This window comes from Apteryx mantelli, chromosome Z (assembly GCF_036417845.1).
Source record: "Apteryx mantelli isolate bAptMan1 chromosome Z, bAptMan1.hap1, whole genome shotgun sequence".
NCBI classification, from domain to species: Eukaryota; Metazoa; Chordata; class Aves; order Apterygiformes; family Apterygidae; genus Apteryx; species Apteryx mantelli.
In genome coordinates this window covers 53448082-53466940 of record NC_090020.1, presented here as the reverse complement: position 1 = coordinate 53466940, position 18859 = coordinate 53448082, and the positions used below count along the sequence as shown (strand labels likewise).

The window sequence follows — 18859 nt, the reverse complement described above, 5'->3', positions numbered from 1 at the left end:
CAATTGCTCATTTGTTTTGGCAGTGGCCTGGGATCTGCCCACAGAACTTACCATACTTTCTTCTTATGCCTGTGCTATCACTGTAAAAGCATATAATTATAAAATGAGCTTGTAGTTGAGAATAAACAGAAATAAATAGAATTTGCTAACTTCTAATTTGGTCAACATGCAATTTACACACTTCTCACTATCCCACCTGGGACACCAAGTAGGTGATTTTTTCGTCTCTTGTAACTGTTGTATAGTATCACTGTGGTGTTTTACACAGTGATAACGCTTGCCTAGGTCAGGGAGTTTTCTTCAATGCTAGAAGACTGGAAGAAAGGGCTATGGCAGAGTCAAGAATGAATTATCTTTTAGAGCAGACAGCTCTTCTTCCTCAAATGTGAGTGTTGGAACATGGTGTGAAGGTTGATTTTCAAAGGATGTCATAGCTAACTCAACTATACTCTTTCAAAGATATGCATTTAGTTTACTAGAAAAGAGAATTCAGTTTGAACTGATTCAGTTTGCCAGCCCTTCAGCAAACATGTTCTATTGACTGATTATTTTTCTACATATAGAAACTAACTTCTCAAAAGCTAGCCTTGAGAGGAGCCAAATGAAAAGTGTGCATTAGATAAGCAACCTTTGGGTGAACGAATATTTAAGTTTGCAGCAAGAAAGACTGTTTCTGAAGGAAATCAGGTGATCTAAAAACTGGATTGTATGTATTTGGCTGTACTAGCAAAAGGTTGAAATAGGGATAGATTGGAGATGATTTTTTTTCTTGATAGTCCTGACACTCAAATGTGGAAACTGGAAATGACAAAGACAGCAGTCCAATATTCATTGTTTGATTTTCAAACTGTTTGCTAACCTTTTATAATTTCATGAAACAATTTGAAAGTATAAAGTAAAAATTTGAACTGAAAAATCACCTGCATTTTTTTCTGGTAACACCTTTGTTATAGGTGGCCTCATTTTATTGAACAACATGTAGTGGCATAATTTTCATGCCTTAGGCATAAATATGCAGTAGAATTTACCTGATTCAGATACTATCATTGTAAATGTGCCAAAATTGATTTAAAGATTAGGAAGTTAAGTTGCCAAAATAGAACTTCATTAAGTGTGCCTTAGATATTCAGCTGTAAAATTTTAACTACCTTTTTGTGCCTTCCTTCATATAAATTTCTTTATTAAATTCATTGCTTTAGCAATATGCAATGCCAGACCATGAAAGGTCATCCTATATCTGCTACCAGCTGATCTTCTCAACAAACAAGCCATCTGAAATGCAAGTTTAGAACATTCCAGCTGTGGCACTCAGGAAATGGTGCTGAGGACAGGGCTTTTTATTCTAAATGAGAGGATATATGAGATAAATGAGAGCGCAGCTCCCAGAGGCAGCGAACAGACGCAGCAGTTTGTGCAGCAGTGGTTGGGCTCTGACTAGAACTTGAGGATCTTGTGGAAGTTGTGGGCTTTCTGAGGACCCCCGAGGACCTAGAAGGTGATCGCTGTGAACAGGAAAGGGGAAGCTAGGCAAGGACAACTGCAGGAGGCCTTGACTTCTCCTGGGAAAAGCTCGTGGGAAAAGCTCCAGCTAGGAGTGGCTGCTGCTAACGAGCTCTCTGGGTTGCCCCTGACCAGAGGGGGTTGGGGCCTTTGATCCCAGTGGCCCTTGATTGGGCGGTCAAGCACCCTGTGAGTCAGTGCTAGGGAGAGGCCTATATAAGAGCCAGGCCTAGAGCGCAGCTCCCAGAGCGCAGCTAACAGACGCAGCAGTTTGCGCAGCAGTTTGCGCAGAAGGGCGCGCGAAGGGACGTGCGAAGGGACCTTTGTTTCTGATCCCTGTGGTGTACGCTTCCTCAAGTATGGTCGTGACACGCCGCACAGCGCGTTCCCCAGCGGCTGTTGGAGATGCTGTGTCAGAGGCTTGGACCCAGACCGACCCTCTGACAGCAGATGCAGCTTTACAGGTCTCAGGCTGCAGGGAGTGCTTGGGGCCTCTCCGGGAGGCCTGGGCTGGCAGCCAGCTCTCCTGCAGGAGGTGTGCTGCTGTTGACGAGTTGTGTCGTCAGGTGAGGGAGTTACGGGAGGAGGTCAGTAGGCTGCGCAGCATCCGAGAAGCAGAGCAGGAGATAGAGAGGGTATTCTCGGAGACTGTGCAGCTCCAGGAGTCCCAGCCCCCCGCAGCAGTGGAGTTGCCAGAGGGCTCTGTGCTGTGTGAAACGGTACATCATAACATCACAGAAGAAGGCTGGAAACTGGTCACTGCTCGTGGGAGGAGAAAGGCTCCTACTCCTCCTGAAGACCTGAAGCTGAAGAACAGGTTTAGTGCCCTCCAGGATGAGGAGGAGATGGGCATGGCTGCCAGGGAAGTACCTGGGACAACAGACCCTGTGCCCTGCCAGAACACCCGGAAAAAGCGGCGGGTGATTGTTGTGGGGGACTCCCTGCTGCAGGGGACGGAGGCATCTATCTGCCAACCTGACCTCTTGTCTAGAGAGGTTTGTGGCCTGCCGGGGGCTCGTGTGAGAGATGTCATGCAAAGACTGCCAAGGCTTGTCCACGCTTTGGACTATTACCCACTGCTGCTCTTTCATGTGGGCGCCAATGACACCAAGGGCAAACTGGAGACCATCAAGCAGGATTTCAGAGCTCTGGGGATGGTGGTCAAGGGTCTGGGAGCCCAGGTCATCTTCTCCTCAATCCTGCCAGTGAGGGGGATGGATGAGAGGAGGAGGAGACGGACTTTCCAAGTTAACGACTGGCTGTGCCGCTGGTGTTGGCAACAGGGTTTTGGTTTCTACAACCATGGGACCCTGTTTGAAGATCGACAACTGATGGCGAGGGATGGGATCCACCTCACGAGGCGGGGCACGCGGGTCTTTGCCAACAGGTTGGCCAACCTGGTAAGGAGGGCTTTAAACTAGGAAAGATGGGGGAAGGGGAGAGTTATAGTGACAGGGTAGTTGGCAAAAGACTGCTCAAGTCAGGATGCCTCCAACAGGTGAATGCAGCCAGGGAAGTGCGCATGGGATGTGGCTATGGAGGACCCCTTTTACCCCTCCTGGGAAACCTGCATGCTCGATCACCTCCCTGAAATGCCTGTACACCAACGCACGCAGCTTGGGGAACAAACAGGAAGAACTAGAGATATGTGTGCGGTCGCAGGGCCATGATCTCATTGCCATTACAGAGACATGGTGGGATAGCTCGCATGACTGGAGTGCTGTCATGGATGGCTACGTGCTTTTTAGGAAAGACAGGCCAGGAAAGCGAGGTGGTGGAGTTGCTCTTTATGTGAGAGAGCAACTGGAATGTATTGAGCTGTGCCTAGGGGTGGATGAAGAGCGAGTCAAGAGCTTATGGGTAAGGATCAAAGGGCAGGCTAGCATGGGTGACACTGTTGTGGGTGTTTACTACAGGCCACCTGATCAGGACGAGGAAGTCGATGAGGCCTTCTACAGACAGCTGGAAGTAGCCTCACGATCCCAGGCCCTGGTTCTCATGGGGGACTTCAACCACCCCGATATCTGCTGGAAAGACAACACAGCTAGGCACAAACAGTCCTGGAGGTTCCTGCAGAGCATTGGTGACAACTTCTTGACACAGGTGGTGGAGGAGCCAACAAGGAGAGGTGTGCTGCTGGACCTCGTACTAACAAACAAAGAAGGACTGGTGGAAGATGTGAAGGTCGGGGGCTGCCTTGGCTGCAGTGACCATGAGATGGTGGAGTTCAAGATCCTGCGAGGAGGCAGCAGGGCACTAAGTAGGATCGCAGCCCTGGACTTCAGGAGAGCAAACTTTGGCCTCTTCAGGGACCTACTTGGAGGAATCCCATGGGTGAGGGCCCTAGAAGGAAGGGGCGTTCAAGAGAGCTGGTTAATATTCAAACATCACTTCCTCCAGGCTCAAGAGCGGTGCATCCCTATGAGTAGGAAGTCAAGCAAAGGAGGTAGGAGACCTGCATGGATGAGCAAGGAGCTCCTGGCAAAACTCAACCAGAAGAAGGAAGTCTACAGAAAGTGGAAAGGGGGACAGGCCACTTGGGAGGAATATAGGAATGTTGTCAGAGTATGCAGGGATGCAACGAGGAAGGCTAAGGCCCGTTTGGAATTAAATCTGGCTAGAGATGTCAAGGACAGCAAGAAGGGCTTCTTCAAATACATCAGCAATAAGAGGAAGACTAGGGAAAATGTGGGCCCTTTGCTGAATGGGGTGGGTGCCCTGGTGACGAAGGATGCAGAGAAGGCAGAGTTACTGAATGCCTTCTTTGCTTCAGTCTTTACTGCTCAGGCCAGCCCTCAGGAACCCCAGACCCTGGAGGCAAGAGAGAAAGTCTGGAGAGAGGAAGACTTTCCCTTGGTGGAGGAGGAGTGGGTTAGAGATCATTTAAGCAAACTTGACACCCACAAATCCATGGGCCCTGATGGGATGCACCCACGAGTGCTGAGGGAGCTGGCGGACATTATTGCTAAGCCACTCTCCATCATCTTTGAAAGGTCATGGAGGACAGGAGAGGTGCCCGAGGACTGGAAGAAAGCCAATGTCACCCCAGTCTTCAAAAAGGGCAAGAAGGAGGACCCAGGGAACTACAGGCCAGTCAGCCTCACCTGCATCCCTGGAAAGGTCATCCTGGAGCAGCTCATCCTGGAAGCCATCTCCAAGCATGTGGAGGAAAAGAAGGTGATCAGGAGTAGTCAGCATGGCTTCACCAAGGGGAAATCATGCCTAACCAATCTGATAGCCTTCTATGATGGAATGACTGGCTGGGTAGATGAGGGGAGAGCAGTGGATGTTGTCTACCTAGACTTCAGCAAGGCTTTTGACACTGTCTCCCATAGCATCCTCATAGGGAAGCTCAGGAAGTGTGGGTTAGATGAGTGGACAGTGAGGTGGATTGAGAACTGGCTGAATGGCAGAGCTCAGAGAGTTGTGCTCAGTGGCACAGAGTCTAGTTGGAGGCCTGTAGCTAGCGGTGTCCCCCAGGGGTCAGTCCTGGGTCCAGTCTTGTTCAACTTCTTCATCAATGACCTGGATGAAGGCACAGAGTGCACCCTCAGCAAGTTTGCTGACGATACAAAACTGGGAGGAGTGGCCGATACGCCAGAGGGCTGTGCTGCCATTCAAAGAGACTTGGACAGGCTGGAGAGGTGGGCAGAGAGGAACCTCCTGAAGTTCAACAAAGGGAAGTGCAGGGTCCTGCACCTGGGGAGGAATAACCCCATGCAGCAGTACAGGTTGGGGGTTGACCTGCTGGAAAGCAGCTCTGCTGAGAAGGACCTGGGAGTGCTGGTGGACACCAAGTTAAGTATGAGGCAGCAATGTGCCCTTGTGGCCAAGAAGGCCAGTGGTATCCTGGGCTGCATCAGAAAGAGTGTTGCCAGCAGGTCGAGGGAGGTGATTCTCCCCCTCTACTCAGCCCTGGTGAGGCCCCATCTGGAGTACTGCGTCCAGTTCTGGGCTCCCCAGTACAAGAGGGATGTGGCACTACTGGAGCAAGTCCAGCGAAGGGCCACAAAGATGATTAGGGGACTGGAGCATCTCTCTTATGAGGAAAGGCTGAGAGAGCTTGGCCTGTTTAGTTTGGAGAAGAGAAGGCTGAGAGGAGATCTTATCAATGTGTACAAGTATCTGAAGGGAGGGTGTCGAGAGGATGGGGCCAGACTCTTTTCAGTGGTGCCAAGCGACAGGACGCGAGGCAATGGGCACAAACTGAAACACAGACACTTCCATCTTAACATGAGGAAAAACTTTTTCACTGTGAGGGTGACAGAGCACTGGAACAGGTTGCCCCGAGAGGTGGTGGAGTCTCCTTCTCTGGAGATATTCAAAACCCACCTGGATGCAATCCTGTGCAACGTGCTCTAGGTGACCCTGCTTGAGCAGGGGGGTTGGACTAGATGATCTCCAGAGGTCCCTTCCAACCTCAGCGATTCTGTGATTCTGTGATTCTGTGGTGGAGTCTCCTTCTCTGGAGATATTCAAAACGCACCTGGATGCAATCCTGTGCAATGTGCTCTAGGTGACCCTGCTTGAGCAGGGGGGTTGGACTAGATGATCTCCAGAGGTCCCTTCCAACCTCAGTGATTCTGTGATTCTGTGATATATCTAAAACTATAGTTACAGATCTTCCTTATCCTGTGAGTGATATGGTAAAATCTTTATCTTGAATTGTAAGATACATATTGTATACCTAAAAGAAGTGGGGGAACAGTGAACTGTCACCTTGAGATGACAACATCCATCTAGGAATCAAGAACCAGATGTTGGCTACTTCTGATCTAAGTGTTATTTATAGTATTCATCACAGTCAAATATTGAGTATAATATTTTAATCTTCATAACACTCGTTGGGGCTTTTTTGTTGTTTTTTTTTGCATTTAGGAGAAAAAAATCTGTGCCTTAGAGGTTTTTAAAAATACAAATAAGACAAAATGTACAAGCATAATTACAAGCTGAATAAAGAACAAAGATCTGAATGACATAATAACTGAAATTCATCATCTGCACTCATGTAATTTAGTTGGTGTTTGTACTGTGTTTCACATGCCCAAATTAGCTTTTTCCTTTAAGGAATTCTGCAGAAGCAAGTTAATTTGCACAAGTTATTCCTGTACAACTGTAGATTTAAAACTTATTTGATGTTTTGAGTAATAACTTCTGAAGAATTTTATTATATGGAGATGAGTAGGTTCATACTTTTCTTTCTCTTTTGATTTGCTGTTGCTCTAGGATTTGCCATTTTTCCTCCCCCCTCCCCCCCCCTTTTTTTTTTTTTGAATGTCTTTTTCCTTGCATAACAGTCATAGCATAAATTATGTTAAAGATGCCTGGTCTTTTGTTTGATCATACAATGAAATCTCTTAAAGATATATGAGAAAGTTTGTTGAAAAACTAAGATTTAGTGGGAAGGTTAGAGAGGCCGGTCTTTTATGTTTTTGTGGTAGTGATGTAGCCTTTATGTTTAGTAGTAATGTGTACTTCTCCTTTAGGAGGTGTTTTTTAGTTTCAAGCTGTTCCTTTCCACAAGTAGCAGCAGATCAAAAAATATAATTGAACTCAAAATATAGATTTGCTACTTATTTTTGCAAATTATCTATGAACAATTTTGTCCATTTGGATTCCAGGGACATATCTATAACAGCTTTCTGGTCTGCTACTGTTAAAATCTGCATGTCTGTAACATTCCACGTCTGGAATTAGACGCTTTATCGGGAGTTATGGATTGCATGGTGGTGGTGGTGGTGGTGGTGGTGGTAGTGGTGTTTTCCTCTTTGAAATGTATGAGAAAATCTCTTAACTTCCTTATTTTGGCCACGAAATCCTGTTGCTAAACTCCTTTTCTACAACAACTGTCAAAAGCTCTGCTACTAACTTTAACCCATGACTTGATAAGCAATAGTTTGTAGAGGTTTTACTGAATTTAGGTCTCCAACAAATGAGTGAGGTTCTATGAAGTGATACATTCTCCCCACTCAGCTAGGAAAAAATGTTTGAAAAGATGATTCAGATTTTGCAGTAGGTCTTCATGTCTAGCCAAGAACAATTAAAAGCAATTAAAGTTGCATTATCAGTTTAACAACCTGAGGGAAAGAAACATAGTAAATATTTATAGGTAAACTCAGAAGATCCTGAAAGCTATATTATTTATTTGGTTCTTTTATTGACTTTTCTATTTTTAGAAAAAAAATTAAATACTTCAGGCAATGGAAAAAGGCACAAAATTAACCAACACAGTGGTGAGAATACAAACATTTGGATATATTATGAATTTGTAGTACGTTCTTTATTTATTTATCACAATAAAATCATCTAGATGGTTGCTAACAAGGTACAAAGACATATTCTGCATTACACTGCAGAGTTTTATTATTTCCTAATTTTATTCATTAATTTCTACTTGATTTAGCATTTTCCGCTGTGCAGACTTGTAGTCCCGGAGAAGTTTATCTATGACATCAAGTATGGAAGGAAGGAAAGAGGACCTTCAGGTGGTCTACCTGACAGTTCTTTATAATTGAAAGCTTTTTTTGTAATGAAACAGGCTGAAAACATAAGGAGTAGTTCTTAAGCCTACAGGCAGGAAATAAAAAAAGAAAATTGGCAATTTCAGAATCTTGTTTATTTTCTTTTGAATTATATATCTATTCTAAGAAGAAAATAATGTATTCTGAAATATATAATTAAGTCAAATTGAAAATTTCTTTCTTTTTTCAGAATACCAATTGAAAAAACTTTATTAAAAACCTGCCTGCCTAAAAGAACATGATATTCAATGGGCTAGTCATGGTATCCTGAAGAAAGTGAGCTCCCGAACACTCCACCACTTGGAGTCCATGGCACTCCATGAAAGCCATGGCTTCTTTTTCTAGACCATTCACATAAATTACTTTTTCTAATGGAAAATCTTCAGATTTTCTCTGTGGCAATGAGCTGATATTAATTTCCTAGTACCTATTACTTGTTTCTAGTATAACTCCTTTTTAGTCTTTGATTCATTCAGATTTTAGGCTTTTTCTCTGCTCAAGTGCAAATCCTTCAGTTTCATAACCATAAAGTATAAGATACTGAGCAAGAAGGCATTTTTAAAGAACTATTTAGTATACATAGCGGACAGTTGTTGACTGGAATTGAGCAAGTGCATTTCCACTGTTGCTTCCCTCGCTCGTAAAACAGGTTGTGGCAGGCTACATCAAATTACTCTATCATAATCGATATGCACTACAGAAGGACAAGAGAAGTTAGCCATGTAAACTACCCTATCATTATATTAAATTGAAATGACTTATAAGACATCCACCTCAATCTTCAAATTGCCATTATGTGAATCATCAAAGGTGTGACAACGGACTATAATGTGGGACATTGGTCTGCTTCTCTTTGTTTTCTTCCTACTCCACTCTAATTTCCTACCTACCTTTCCTCTTCCTCCTTATTTCTCAGTTACTCCCACCGTTTTGTTCGTTGTTTGTTCCTTCTCTTCCTTTCAGCCTAGGACTACCAAAAGGCAGCAGCAGCTCCTAGTGCTGCCAGGTGCAGGTGGCAGAAGGCCGGCAGGTATCTCCTTCCTGTGCCTTCCAAAACAGGTGTGTCCTGACTATGAGGAGACTTGCACCTACAGGATGCGTTTGCCACTGGCAAATTCTCTCTTTTTTTTTTCTTTTCTCTCCAGCATCTAAACCAGCATTATTCAACTGGCAGAATATATTCTAGGCCCAAGCTATGAATAAGTTTTGCCAAAGTCTCATCATGTGATGTAAGATCTTGTATTTCTCGCCATTTTTCCAGTCCTTCAGGGAACAAAGATGTATGAGCTATTGCAGTTCTCATCTGCGAAGGAATCATGCAGAGATTGACTGGCCCAGCAGAGCTGTAGCTGGTATACTGCTTCTGGCTTTGTGGACTGCAGTAAGCTAATTCAGCCTGTTTAGGTAAAAGCTGTAGATATATGAATCTCATCACCAGATATTTCTCTGCATAGGCCAGTACAGATGTCTTACAGCACAGTCGCAGATGAAAATGCAGAATTCTTAAAACTGCCACCATAATCTTTCTTTTCTTTGTGAGGTTTATTTAAGAATGTAGAAAAGAGTGGGTTTACGTTGTTACAGGTTTTAAACAAGTCTAGATGAAAGCATAGCTGCTTAGGAATGTTCTGGGTTTTTTGTTTGCTTCTATTTCTTGTTCTTGTTTTTGCTATAAGGAGGAAACCAAACAACAAAACAAGGCTGACAGGCATTTTGGTTGAGCAATCTGGCATTTTTTTAGCTGAAACTTACACTAGTGAGTGTAAGTTTCCTGCCTCTCCCTGAGGCAAACCTGTGGAATGCCTTGCCACAGGATACTCTGAATTTTGAAACTTCACAGTAATGAGTTTGAGAGGAGACTGGATAAGTTTGTGAAAGAGAAGTCCCCTGAAAATAGCTAAATATAGAGAAGTTGTGGCTGGTTCAGGAACTCCCTGAGCCGTAAATAATTGAAGGATGGTAGAATTGCTGGGAGAATTATCATATTTGATTGGCCAGCTCTTTCAGCATCTGCTTTTGGCCAGTGTTGGAGGCAAGGCTACATGAATTTTTGGTCTAACCCAGTACAGCTCCTTTTATGTTCCTGTTGAGGAAATTGTCCATTTACAACATTTTAATACTTTTCCTGGTTCATGGATTTTGTAATCTAATCATGAAAATCTGTATCATGAAAATATTGCAGTCTGTCTTTCAAATCTCACCAGCATCGCTTTTATGTAAATCACAGGACAAAATCTTGACTTTTTACTCCAAGGACTCCCCTGCCATAGTAAAACTACAGTTTTACCACCCATAAAAACTTGATTACAATGCAGCACAGCCCTCTGAACAGTAATCATTTCAGAAAAATCGGTGTCCTAAATAAGTTTAAAAGGATAATAATCTCTTCTCAGCAATGGGGAAGAAGTGAAAAACAGTGGGAAACTGTAGCTGGTTGTGTAAATTAAATGTATGAAATTTCACCTGGTTGATATTTAACGCCTCGACTGTTGTAAGTTTTCAAACTCTATACAACTGCAACTAGATCTGGGTACACTGCATTTATCTGTACTGAGTCATCAACTCTGCCAGTGTTTCTTGAGCTTGTAGTCAAGGAAGAGGGGAGATATTTCAGGCAGAGACATGAACAGCCAAGATGGTGATATATGCATACATACATATATATTTATATTTAAGGAGTGGGTGGACTGACTGTTGCTTAAATAAAATCTTTCATCATTCCAAGTACTAAAAATGTATGGTAATAATGTAAAAAATGGGGACTAGCATGGTTCAAATATATAGGGCTCAACAAAGCTGCTTGACAATGTCTTATCTACATCATACTGATGCTGAGTTGACTGTTCTGCCATAGTCTTTCATCACCTAAGATTTATGAAAGTAATGTAAAGGTGAATGGCTGAACTTTGGTTTAGAGTGAAGTTCTTATAAGTGAAAGCACATGTCCAGAAATACTTTTTGAGTTTGTCTGGGAGGGGGCTGTTGTTTTTTTCTGTATGATGGAAATCACAGACAACTAGACTCTCTATTCTGGTTCATTTCAAGCCTATTTATTGGCACCCTTTTCCTTTATGCAGTTATCTTTTTACAAGCTTAAAAGAGATTTTTTGTTGCTAATTATCTGATATGTTTGTTCCAGTTTTTTAGCTTTTGTTTGATCAAAATACAACAAATTATCTGAGTAAAATGTCAGTGAAATGAATTCAGACAACTGAGACTTTAAATACTGCCTAGATTTCAACTTTCTATTAACAGCTTACAATATCCATAGTGAAGCAATTGTTATAGACAAAGATAAAAAAGCAGAACCTTTGACTGCGTACATTCAGCATGTGGCAAAAAGTAGGTATCTTCAAACATTTTTATTAGTATAATGCATATACAAACCCTGTAATTAATATATTTGTATTCAGTAGTGTTTATTACGTGAACTGTTATCAGAATTACTCCTTAAGATAGACTCCATAGATATCATGTTAGATACAGTGGGCTTGATAGGGTCTTACCTATGGTAGTTTTACTCTGGTGAGATGGCACTGAGTTTATTAAAGTTCCCTTTCACACACCCTTGAAGAGAATAAACTCAGGTCATTATACCTCAAACATATGTGATATAGATAGCATGTTAATCCATTTTCTTCATCTTTATGTATGCAGCTATTTCAACAATCTATGGTTTCAACCATTTGGAGGGGTAAAGTTATGATCAATATTGTGATATTTTTCCTTATGTAATGTTTATGTAGTAAAAGTAGAAATTGTTGCTTTTGGCATGTTCTACTACCTGCTGTTCATCCTCCCATAACTTGTTTTCTTCTCTCCCCTGCCCACCACCTCAATTGAACTGTTTTATAGTTACATAAAGGCCATATCATTATTTGAACTTTCTGATATCCTTTTTGAAATTTCTCTACTTTGCTAGCTTAGATCTATTTTTGGTGTTTAGAAAATGTATGCATTAGTGATCATTAATTGCCAGTCAATTACATCAGTTGATTTTTATAAACAGCTGGAGTTTATTAAATGATTTTGAGATTTAAATGAAGAGCATATTTTTTTCCATTAATACTTGTACACAAATAAATAAATGAGTTGTTCTACAGATAACCACTCAATTTATCATTAGACATGTATATTTACAAACAGCAAATTTTTTTGCTGTATTTTTCTTGTTTTTTATTTTGGTAAATTTGGTTATTACTATAACTTCGAATATGATGAGGTTGTCAATTCTATGTTAGTTATTTGTGAGCTTTAAGGATATGTCTAATAAGTATTTGGATTTGTTTCATTAATGTGTGCAATATAGGAAAAAAAGTAATATTCAATGCTCTATTCTTACTATACTACTTGGTGCTTTACAAGGCTTTGCATTTTAAATATTATAAAATTATTGTGATGTTAGCCATGTATATTAGTAGCTGTTAAGGAAAAGCTTGTTTCAAAGTCCCTTGGGGTCAAGAGGATTTTTTCCATTGTCTCCAAGAGACTTTGAGACAGGTGCTTTGTGTGTTAGCAACATTAGTGACTTTAGAGTGTAATATGGGAAATATATTGTATTTCCATTCTATTCATCTAACAAAACCCAGTTCCTCCCAGTCTAAAAACAGAAGTACAGAGCCTTAATCTTCTTCCCCTGATGCTGCTCTGAAAAATGCAAACATATTATTAGTGTTATATTGTGGATCAGGGTTCCTTAAGGAATTTCAAACCATTAATAAATTTTGGGCAGGCCTCACCTAGCCATGGGTAAAGAGATTCAGGTGCTTAACATGCATCTAATGCCATTTTAGACAAGCAAGGTTATCCAGTCTGGCCTCTAGCTGTCTCTTCATAGGAAAAGGGTCTTGCATAGGTCCTATGTCATATGTACTGATCATGTACAAATGCTTTAGGTATCTTATGACATCAATCAAATGAATCTAAGGCACCTGCATCCCAATCATGATGTCTCCTCAATGTCACCAGAGATCTCATAGAGTGGTTCCCTGACATCACCAGCTGGCCTGGAAATGAAGACACTGCATCCTCCCTTCTACTGAGGGCAAGCTAGTATCCCTTAGTGCCCAGAAATAGTGCTATTTATCAGTGATCAAACTGGAGAGGATTCGTACTGTGTCCTCAGGCATAATTGCAGAACAGTACCTTTAGTGTGATTACAGCTGAACTTTCTTAAGTTCCTTGCTTAGAGAATCTAACCATCTTAAAGCTGTAATGGCGTTTGTAATTTCCCGGTTAAAAAAGTAAAGAAAGTACTTTTTTTACCCAGTAAAAAGCAAGGCCTTGGTAACTGTTCCAGAGAACTACATTTATTTTAGTACTTGAGTTTTCTCACCTCTGGAGTCCTAGGTTACCACTTCTCTAACAGTATGGTAATATTTATGTGTAACACAGGATCTCATTATAATTCACTAAGGAAGTACACCTCTTTCTTACATTTTGTGTCACTTTAAGTCACTTTGTCAAACTGTGGTTACAGATCAGCCCACGCTGAGGTTTGCGTCTCAGGTTTTACTGAGCAGTATTAGGCTTTAGTTGGGGAAACCTGAAAAACACATTACCTGCTCACATTGTGCTTCACTTCAAGCTATTCTCTCATTTGTAAAAATAAAAACATTAATTTCACAAATTCACTTCCAAAGTATTCATTAAATCCCTGTAGTAACTATTCCCTGCCTTGCTGGGAGGTAGCCCTGACATTGGCTGTTGCTTACATTCACATGATCTTTGTTATTTTTATTGTATTAAACAAAATTCCGAATGTGCTCCCATATTGCTGTTTCCAGAACAGTGCCTGTGAGCAGTGTGTCTCCCCTCTTTGCTGAGGTCGCAGCACTAAGGGCAATGCCTTGCAGAGCACCGCTGCACCTCAAAATGTGCAAGCCTGGGCAAACATGGACTTTGAAGTCTGTCCTGAATCCCATCCATAGCAGGGGCCAGCATGCTGCCCCTTAGTATCAAGAACAGAATTGGGGGATGAAAGCTAATTTCTGCTTTCCTTTTTGTGAACTTTGTTCTACTTCGACATCCTCCATTCAACAGAGTTTAAATCTTTTATATTATAAATACAATAAGGAGTATAAAATGCAGCTGTATATATCTGCTGGGTTGTGTGCTTAAGGCCAGGTTCTGCATGTATTTTTGAATGTGAATGAAGTTAACTAGCAAATTATGTCTTTGAGGGAATCCTTGACTGAACAGACGTATTTGTTTAGTTTTTTATAGGATCAGGTGCCTTCACATTTTCAATTTGCAGTAAAAGTGACAGGAAATCAGTGAATAAACTATTCTCACACTATAAAATCCCAGAGCCTTGGCAGTTTTTTCTATTGATAATGTTATAGTTCTTTTCCCTCAGTGCTTGAAAATCCATTCCCTCCCTGAATTTCCAGTTTGCCAAGAGCTCTCCAACGCTTACCCCAAGTTCAGTATGCGCGTCCCACTCACAAAGCAAGCCCTGTTACCTGTTTTGCAGCGCAGGGCTGTGACCCCCCTGCACTCCCCCAGGCCCTCTGCAGCCGGCCATGCACTCCCACAGGTGTCCCGGGTGGCGGGGGGCCCTAGGAGCCCCAGCCCCCCAGCCCAGGGTAGGAGAAGGGTGACCGCAGAGACACGGCTGCCCACTGCTGGGGAACAGATTCCAAGGTTAGGCCAGAGATCAGAAAACTTCTTTCTGCATTGGTAATGCATTAAAAAGTGGTATTAACAAGGCACATTAACTGATAGACTGTATTTATGGTTTTCAGAGATCCCGTTGGTCCTGTATCTCTTTGCCCTGATTTCCGTCACCTGGCTGTGGGGAGGACTGCACATGGCTTACAGGCACCTCTGGATGTTGGTCTTCTTTATCATCTTCAACAGCCTGCAGGTAAGAGCTGGTGCTTTTTCCTTCTGTCCTGTTACTGAGATTGGGATCATCTCCACTGCTTGTAATACGCTTGGCATTTCAGCTTGACTAGCTGAACAAAAACCAGAAACAAATGAAGGTTAGTCTGTGACACATGGGCAGTGCTAATTACGTATGCTACTTATTTCTGAAATTAACATATAGAATATGTATTCAAGGAAGAGATGCATTGTTTTGATACAATGGCAATAATCGCATAGATTTAATTTCATCGTTAATTTACCAGGAAAGAAAACTACTTGCTTCTTTACATAAGACATTACTGAGGTGATTATAACAATAAAACTGAAGTGTCTGCATCCATTGCAAAAACACTGAATACCTCAGTTTTCTGTATCTGCTAATGCTACTTAAAAAAAACCTCAAAGCTTTAATATTATGTAACTTTAATATTAAAGTTTTTTCATTATTAGAGTGAGCCTTGAGGCTTAGCTTTTCTCATACAGCATACATATTGGTAAAACAAAGATCTTTTCAATGAAAAATTTAAATATAGACTAGATGTTGAATATTAGTTATAAAAAATACAAAAATGAATGTAAACTCACCTTGATAAATAGGGCTACATATTAATGTGAATGATCCATTCCACTGAAATAGGCCTTTGCAGAATTTCATACATGTATGTACTTCCCTTGTACTCAATACTGTATTACACTGAATTTAAAACAATACCATATAGTGTGGAACTGTTTACAGAACAGAGGACACAGTATCAAGTGTGGGAAATGCCTGAAAACTGTGAAATGATGAGGAATTAAATATATATGTATCTAGGCTGTGTAAGTTCTTTGGCCATCTTTATCACAGAAATATCCATGTTATCCTGCTAAGGTCTGTCATGTATTATTTACCTATATTCAAAATCCTTGAACCTCATGAAATAGAAATTAATAAAAAGGGTGTTATTTCACAAAACAGATTAATTTTAGAATTCAAAACAGACTAATTTTAGAATTGAGTACAAAAAGTGGGGTTTTCCTCAAGCAGAAATCTACACATTTGCAAAATGTACGTCTTGGACACAAATATATTTTTAAACTGAGAAAAACGAAATGTAGCTTATTCTCCTTGTAATGCATCTAATTATGCAGTCTATATTGGCATGTGAAATGGCTCAAATTAGGGTTACAATTTTTTTTTCTTTGGAGTTATGCAAACAAGATTTCTCAGTTTTTCTACCCCTTAATATCAAGTATATTCTTACCCTTTAAAAATTCTTAATGGTAATTCTCTGTGAGCAAATAAAATTGATTTTTAAGAAGGCACCTGGGCTTCCTCTCAGTGAGACTACCACAGCTCTGCAGAACTGGCTATTGCTATAGCCACTAGCAATGGACATTCCCTCCTTTTCCTCTCCCCCTGCAAAATTGCAGAGTATAGGCAACCCCCCAGGAGTAAAACCATAGCTATTGTGGCTTTATAGTAAAACATATCACTGATATAAATCATCAATGCGTGGTGGGTGACAGGTGCATGTATGTATATGTAGATATATATCTTTTTATATACCTATGTGTATATCCTTCCTTATTGTCTTTCTATGAAGAATTATTTCTACAGTCCATTACAGCTTTGTGTTACATCGGTCTACCTTTGATACAAGTTTTTGGAGAAGGTATCTCATAACTGAGATTTTATTCTGGAGGTATCACTTTTGCACTAGCACTGTAATATGTGTGGATATTTGACTTAAAATAGAATGACTTTTTTGCCAGGGGATATTTAGAGAAGATTGATATGAATAGTCTGTGAGTAACCTCAAGAAGGATCATTCATAGCCAAAATGTTGACCCTTCTGTATGACTGCAAGAAGAGACTTTATATTAGTCTGTTTTATATAACTTAGAATGTCTTATTCAAGTAAAGACAAGCGAAGAAACAAAGATGTAGAATTGTAGTAGGTAATATGGAAAACACAGGTATAAAAGCATGCCTGGAATAATATTTAAGTCATAACTGATATTTGAGAAGCACCTTTGCATGACCTTGCAACTTTGCTAAGTTAGAATTTTGTTTAAATCTAGTTTATAGTGGGATGAAAATATTTACTTTTCTCAATCCATGTGAAGTTTTTCAGTTGGATGAATGCAATGCCCTTTAGGTTTTTTTTTTCCATTCATGCCTTTAAAAATCTTTGAACTTGAGGAGTAGATTATTTTTTCCTTTATTGGCTAATCCTTTGTTGTTGACTGATCTCTTATCAGCATTGCAGGAACTTGGCTTTATGGGTATTTTGATGTCAGAATTATTCCTATCCATAATTTCATGTAACTGAAAGAATATATATTTTTGCATATATTGTTCTGGTACTCAAGGACCTGACATAAATATAACTTTCATCATTAAGCACTATGCTTTTCTAGCAGCTATGTTTTGCAACAGCAATGGGTCATGCACAAAGATCAAATAACCTTCATTAGTAGCTGCACTTCTAATCTTTGAGAGATATGTCCCCAGTTGAGTCTCCACCCTCAATTAGACAGCTGGGAAATAAATATTCAGAAATTTAGATGAGATAGTGTGTCCTTTCAAGGAGCCAGGAAGTGAAAAATTCAGCCTCAAATATTACAGGCTTCACCCTTCCAACTCATGGGCTTGCCTCGGATTGTTGCCATTACCTTACAACACTGTGCATGGAGCACAGCCCTAGTTTCAAACCTGCAGTGAAGCCAGGCTGCCAGCGTTGCCCTTCTACTTATAACTATGAAACTCTACCAACACAAGCAACTGCTTCACCAAATAGATATGAATTGTGCTGTGAAGATATAATGTTAACCATATTGCTTTTATCCTCAACAAGTTTGTCTGTTGAACTAGGAGCACATATTCTGAAAATGTGAGTCTTTTCTGTGAATCACTCAGTCTCCTAGTCCTTCCAAGTCTGTCTTTAAATGTTTTCAACCTCTCCTTCAAGTGACAGATATCACAGTTCTGCAACAGGATTCTTTAGCAGATTCGTGGTAGATTGCAGTACTATGGATGGAATACAGGAATAGAAAAAAGTAAAGAATTGAGGGGATGTATGCTGTCTGCCAACTAATCCCTAAATAAGCTTGTTCAAGAAACTTGCACTCCTGTGGTTTGTCTCTTTTGTATCAGGATTGATATACTTGGCTTCTTGCCCTAGTGAGATGATAGTATCAGGTCCTCAAGGTAGAAGAGCCATCACATTATACTTTTTGAAGTATAAAGCTGTCAAATGTTTAAAGGAAAAAAAAAATCTTTCTAATGTGGTGTACCCCGAGAAGAGTAGTAGAAACTGAGGAGATCTTCTTTCACAATATTACAGTTTTTTGTTTCTTTGCTTGTTTTAATAGGCGGTTGTCGTCAGTGCTTTGTATACCTCTACAATAAAACATGTTTAAAAAACCATTTCCTGGAACACCAACACATTTTAAATAACCACACCACGTATATTGTTCTTCTGTTTTACAAATTACAATTATCTGATCAGGAAACAGAAAAACTGCCGTGTGACTGAGGTGACCAGACATGCAGCGTGAATTAAAAAACAGTGAAAGATCAATGTGAACAGTTTGTAAATAATACCCATTTTCCTTAATTTTTGCTGTTCATCAAATAACCATATATATAGAATTATCTTAATAAAAGAAAGTGTCTATATGCAAATTATTTGTGTGTAGAAAAAAATTATGTATAACAAATACTACTCACAATGAATAAATCAATCTTTTGCTGTAAGTTTTGTAAAGCTTTTACACATGATAACTTTCACGAATAAGGAGCTAGCAGGGCTAGTCTCTGGAGGCATACAGTCAGTGTTGAAAATTCCTTCTGGCCTACAAATTTGGCAAAGCAAGGTTTATTCCTGACATGGACAGCCAGTCCCCAGTGTCCTTTGAAGCTTTAATCTCAGTCCTGCTATTCTGGAAGGAGAGACAAAGATGAAATAGGATTTAACAGTGGA

The 18859-nt window shown here is 40.7% G+C and overlaps 1 protein-coding gene across 1 annotated transcript in view; it reads left to right on the top strand.

Moving 5' to 3' along the window:
• Positions 1-18859, top strand: part of ADGRV1 (adhesion G protein-coupled receptor V1) — a 286011-nt gene that overhangs the window by 227001 nt on the left and 40151 nt on the right. The window contains exon 88 of the mRNA XM_067315842.1: positions 14768-14889. Coding sequence (XP_067171943.1) covers positions 14768-14889 — 122 coding nt within the window. The remainder of the gene's footprint in view (positions 1-14767; positions 14890-18859) is intronic.